Genomic DNA, 6,075 nt, shown 5'->3' with positions numbered 1-6,075 from the left:
ACAGGGGACCTGAGGCCATGCCCCTGCCCAGGGGCAGGAGACCTGAGGCTGCGCCCCCCTCCATGGCATTGGGCTGGGGGACCTGAGGCTGCGCCCCCCACCTGGTGGGGCTTGACAGGGGTGGGGCCCGCCAGTTTTCAATCTTGCCCAATGGGGGTGTGGCCGGCTGGGTCTGGGTCTCATTTGATTTTGAGGCACATGCAGGTGGGTGGGGGCTTGACTCTGGGTCCTATAGCACACCCCAGACTCTGACAGGAGGAAGATTTTCATATACATTTTACTAATTTTATTTCATCTCTGACATTTCTATTATAGAGAAAGGGCAAATAGCAATATTAAAATATTTGCTCTAATTAATTCCCTTTTAATGTGCGTGGATTTCATGCACCGGGCATCTAAATATTAATAAAAGGAAGAATCAATGTCCCAGAGGCAGATGCTGGCCTCGGTGTAGGACACCTTGAGTCTTCCAGGGAGACATTCAGGCGGTGGCTAAAGATTTGGGCTGAGGGCGGGTGGGGGGATCCCTCCCTGGGGTGAACAGTCATTTTCCTAGAGGCTTGGTCATGAGAGGCAGAGACTTTGGGGATCAGTGGAGCCAATCCCTTGCTGCAGGAGGAAAAATTGGCCCTAACATGAAGGACTCCCTTAGTTCAAGGATCACACAGCTGGTTGCCTGCAGAGCTAGGAAACAAGACTGGGCTTCTGCTTCCGGGCCAGGGCTTTGCCTGGCGCCAATTCAATGAAAAAGGAAAACACTGAAAACATTTAATAACGTCACTTTCTCCCCACCAGCGACCACTAGCAAGTGTCTGCCAGCTCTGACACCCACACGAGATGGCAGGGCTGTCACACCCCTTCCTGGGGAGGTTCGGGGAGGGCCCTGGCTCCCCCAAGGCCACAGAGCAAGCAGCGGCAGGGCGGGGTCAGAGCCCAGTGCCCAGCCCTGGATTCCTTATCTGCTGGGTGGGAACCTCAGCCGGCACCTTCCCCATCACACTTCTACCCCAGACTCCTGGCTCTGCGGGCACTGCAGCCTCCGTGGTGCCCAGCAGGGTCTTCACGGCCAGTTGTCCACGGAGACCTCGTCTCTCCCCAGGTCTGCGGGGCCTGATGATTGCCGTGATCATGGCCGCCCTCATGAGCTCACTCACCTCCATCTTCAACAGCAGCAGCACGCTGTTCGCCATTGACGTGTGGCAGCGCTTCCGCAAGAAGGCAACGGAGCAGGAGCTGATGGTGGTGGGCAGGTGCGCTGACCCGTCCTGGGGCGCCCCTTCCTGCAGGCAGACCCTCTCCCCTCTGCTCCCTGCCTGGCTTGCCTGGGAGGTGTGGCTGGGTTGGGTCCAGGACTGGCAGTCAGAGCATCTAGTTCTAGCACCAGCTTCCTCCCTGACCTCAGGTAAGTCGCTCCTGGCTCTGGGCCCCTCTTCCCCATCCAGAACAAGGAGAAAAAAACTCTCTTCCCCGCCTGTTCAGCTTTCTTTTGCAATTGATCAACAGGGTCAATGAGAAGCTGACAAAGACTTAAACAGTGAAAGGTGAACTGTATAAATGGGAGGGAGCTAGCAAGCGGCTCACCCTCCAGGTCTTTCGGACCAGCTGCTTCCCAGGATATCAGAAAGGCCTTAACTTACTCCATCAGTCTCACCCAGAGCATCCCCCTTGGGTCATGCCTTTGTGCTGGGGACACAGGGAGGACATGTATGGCCCTGCCCTGAGGATGGAAGAGTTTAATGAGAAAGGCAGAAACACGGTCAGTGCAATGAGGGACCTGCATCAGTGAAGACACGTGTACGAAGTTTGTCTCCAAAGAAGGCAGAGCCTCCAACATCAGGCTAAAGAGTTTGCCTTTACCAAGTTGGAATCAGTTTCATGCTTTTCAGAGTATAATGGTGGCTAATTTTTTTTTGTCACCCCAGGCTGGGGATTTGTAGTTTACATAAAGTTAAGGGGCCCTTTCTGAAATCTGTGCTTCATAACTTAAGGCTCCATAAATAACTCAGGTTTCTGAACTAACGTGTTCATTCCCCACTTTGGGAAGATGGTCTTTGAGTTTAGGTAACTTGCTTTTTTTCACCTCCCTGCCTTTACATGCACTATTCCTTCCACCACAGTGCCTTCTGCCCACAGCTGCCCAATAGAGTCCCGCTGCCTGCTTGCTCATAGGTTTTGCATGCAGGACAGATGGTGTAGGAGGGGATGAGCAGGAGGGAGGTCACTTGAGTAACTGCTGCTTTAGTGGGGGCCTGAGAAAGAGAAAATGATAAGAAAGAAGAGGAAAGGATTGGTGTGCTGAGAGATTTCTAAAAAAGTGTCCTTTGATATTTGCACACTAAACTGCCAGGTTTTAGACACTTATTTCATCAACCAGTGGAGTTCTGGTACCATCTGCTGGCCATATGCATTATTGCACTCAGCATATCCAAGGAAAGTTTTTCATCAACCTGGTCACACACCTGCAAAATCATGCATGGAGTGCATTTTGAGGACCTGGGCCTGAGCCTGGATCAGTTGTGGGGGAGTCAGGATATAAAAGTGGAGTCTCTTTTATGAGCTAACTGGCAACATAAGGAGGAGACATTTAGAGTTGGAGAAGCTTAGAGAAGGAAGAAGTCACTGGAATCTGGAGCAATCCTGGAGAAGAGGGCTGCTCTGCACAGGATTTGGTAAAAAGGAGAAAGAAAGGCATCCCCAGCAAAGATCCAGAGATCATTTACTGAGGTGGGTGGTGGGGTGAAAGGTCTGGATTCCTCTCTGAAGAGCGGGTCTATTTAAAAAGCCTTGACCTCTTAGGTCTTAGAATTCCGATATTCTGGGATTTCAAGAATCTAAATTTCTGGACTCATCCTTTGGGATTCTAGTTCCTAACATTCTCTGATTCAATAAGAATGCATTTCCCCGACCCCCTTCCTGGTTCCCAAGCATCACCTTCACCACACCCCACACTCTGCCACCCTGAGGGCTCCTCACAGCACCCTGTGCCCTCCTGGCAGAGTGTTTGTGGTGTTCCTGGTCGTCATCAGCATCCTCTGGATCCCCATCATCCAAAGCTCCAACAGTGGCCAGCTCTTCGACTACATCCAGTCTATCACCAGCTACCTGGCCCCACCCGTCACCGCCCTCTTCCTGCTGGCCATCTTCTGCAAGAGGATCACAGAGCCTGTGAGTACAGCAGTTCACTACACATTAGGAGAGCTGGTCTGGCCTAACCTGGCCTCTCTGTGACCTTGCACAAGCCAACTGCACCCTCCCCACCCATAGCATCTGGTCTAGATTCATTCATTTGCTCAGTAAACATTTATCAATCTTGAGGTTTCTCTATTTCTTCTCATTACAGCAGTCCCTTTAGCATTTCTTGTAATGCTGGCTTGGTGGTGATGAACTCCTTTAGCCTTTTTTTTTTTGTCTGGGAAGCTCTTTATTTCACCATCTATTTTGAATGATAGCCCTGCTGGATAGAGTAATCTTGATTTCAGATCATTGCTTTCCATTACCTTGAGTACTTCATGCCATTCCCTTCTGGCCTGTAGAGTTTCTGATGAGAAATCATCTGACAGCCTTATGGGAGCTCCTTTGTAGGTAACAAATTCCATTTCTCTTGCTGCCTTTAAGATTCTCTCTTTGTCTTTCATTTTTGGCATTTTAATTATGATTTATCTGGGTGTGGGCCTATTTGGGTTCTTCTTGCTTGGGACTCTCTGTTTCTCCTGAACTTGTGTGACTTTTTCCTTCACCGGGTTAGGGAAGTTTTCTATCCCTTGCTCCCTTCTTTCCCCTTCTCGTACACCTATTATGTGAATATTGTTACGTTTCATGTTGTCCCATAACTCCCTTAAGCTGTTCTCCTGTTTTTTTTTTTTTTTCATTATTTTTTCTTTTTGGTTCTCTGATTGAGTGATTTTTTCTACCCTGTCTTCTAATTCACTGATCTGATCCTCAGCTTCCCCTAATCTTCTGTGTAGTCCTTTTAATGTGTTCTTTATTAGTGCTATATCATTCTTTATTTCTGACTGTCCTTTTTTCATAGTTACTATATCTTTTCTCATGCTATTGAGTATCTTTACCATCATTATTCTGAACTTGATATCAGATAAATTTCTTATCTCCATTTCATTTATCTCCTCTTCTGGAGAATTCTTATTTTCTTTAATTTGAGAGTTGTTCTTTTGTCTCTCAATTTTGGCTGCTTATTTGGGTTTGTGGCTATGTATTAGGTAGATCTGCTCCCAATCTCTAGTGCAGGATATTATCAAACATTGTTTCTGACTAATTAGATCCGGCAAAGACTCAAAGCCTCCAGAGACCCGCCTCTGCCTGCAGACTGATTGCATTTGGTCTTGAGTAGCCCTCAGGCAATCATCCACAGGTGTGGAAAAAGGTTTTCCAACAGGGTGGGGCAATTGCTTCTGCCTGGAGGCTAACTGTTATTCTCAATCTCTTAATGGGCCTCAAACTCCACACTGTGGGGCTAAGGGTTTTCCAATAGAATGAGTCAACTGCCTTCCCCCCAGGCAAAAACCACCTGGATAGCAAGGGTCTTCCTGAGAAAGATGACCTCCCCAGCATGAGGGAATGATTCAGCACAGGAAACTGGGGTGTCTGACTTCTGTGCTCTAACCCCAGAGCCCTCAACCCTGGCTTTTACTTACACAGCTTCTGCCCTTCCTCTGCTGGAGCACAAAGAGAGTGGCTTCATGTAAAATTTTGTGCATTGGCCCTTTAAGAGAATGCCTGCATATCCAGCCATCACTCCCCGGCAGACAGCAACCCTGCTGCTTTTCACAGCCAGGTGTTTTGTGGGCACCTTTCTCAGTTCTGGTGTTCTCTGATGGAAGACCAGCTTGGAGATTAGACCCCAGATTTCTCAGTGGCAACCCCCCACTGAGATATTGCTCCAGAACTACAGCTGCTTTCTCTGGGAGCCAGTCCAGCCTTTTCACGCCTCTTCCCTTCCTACCAGTCTCTATTTGGTCTCTGCTTTCCATCCTTGGTTCTCTCCAGTTATCTTCAGTTGATTATTTGGGTTTTTATTTTTTATTTTTTTGCATTTTAGTTGCAATTCCAATTTGGTTCTAGGAGCATGTCTGTGTAGCATCCACTTACTCTGCTGCCATTTTTAATCCCAGTGCCCTCTTGTGGGCATTTTGAGAACAGCACCCAAGTAAGGGATTTGTTGCAGTGGTGCCCTCTTGTGGATGTTCTGAAAACAGCACCCTAGTAGAAGAAGAAAAAAAACATCAATCTGGGATGCCATATTTATAAGGTTCATATAGGTCTGCCATTACTAGGCCAGCCAGGAGGAAACATAATTCAATAAACAATAAGAAGAAAGACTAATGGCTGCTAGGATAGTAAAGAACAGGAACATCTAACGTATAAGATTCCTCAAAGAGGGTCAGAGAAGCCTTCCTGGAGGAAACAACATCTTAGCTGAGACATGAGGGATTAATGGGACGGGGAAGAGTATTTCAGACATGAGGAACAGTGTGTGGAAGCTCAAGACAGACTAGAAGATCTCTAGGCTCTGTTTCATCTCTAACATTATAAGAGTTTATATGCAGGCAAAAAGATAGCAATGATGATGATGAAATGAAATGTGAACTTGCAGGGGTGCTTACATACATGCTATTCATGAAACTGCACTGAAATCTAACAGAAGCCTGGGAGGAGCTCGAGGTAGGACTATAACCCTGATTACTCCCCAGAACAGTTTAGAAAAACCCCAGATCTTCTGGCTATACAGCCCAGATCTGGGGTCAGGAGGAAAGGAACATCATGGACAGGACTGCACAGAAGCCACGTGAGCGCCTAAGGTCATGGCCAATGAGATCATAGGAACGTCTCTCCCAATGGACTATGAAGGAAGATGTCCATTGGTGCCTTCAGTTGGCAGAGGTCCGATCTCCCTGCTGATAGGCACGGTGCACAGCAAAACCCAATTGAACTATGGATGCTTCTGCTCATTGCAGAATTTTTGAAATCTAGATTGGCATCTCAATTTTAAAAATATAACTCTTACATAAGGAAACAGAGGTTAGGGTTGAATAGTGTTATAAAGAAGACATGGGAGGT

The 6,075-nt window shown here is 47.6% G+C and overlaps 1 protein-coding gene across 1 annotated transcript in view; it reads left to right on the top strand.

The window, feature by feature from the left end:
• The window catches only part of SLC5A9 (solute carrier family 5 (sodium/sugar cotransporter), member 9), a 53,485-nt gene that overhangs the window by 21,084 nt on the left and 26,326 nt on the right, over positions 1-6,075 (top strand). Inside the window, exons 11-12 of the mRNA XM_006762785.2 lie at positions 1,100-1,250; positions 2,997-3,165. Of these exons, the coding sequence (XP_006762848.1) occupies positions 1,100-1,250; positions 2,997-3,165 (320 nt within the window). The remainder of the gene's footprint in view (positions 1-1,099; positions 1,251-2,996; positions 3,166-6,075) is intronic.

This window comes from Myotis davidii, unplaced genomic scaffold (genome assembly GCF_000327345.1).
Source record: "Myotis davidii unplaced genomic scaffold, ASM32734v1 scaffold539, whole genome shotgun sequence".
NCBI lineage: Eukaryota > Metazoa > Chordata > Mammalia > Chiroptera > Vespertilionidae > Myotis > Myotis davidii.
This window is presented reverse-complemented; position numbering and strand designations above follow the sequence as displayed.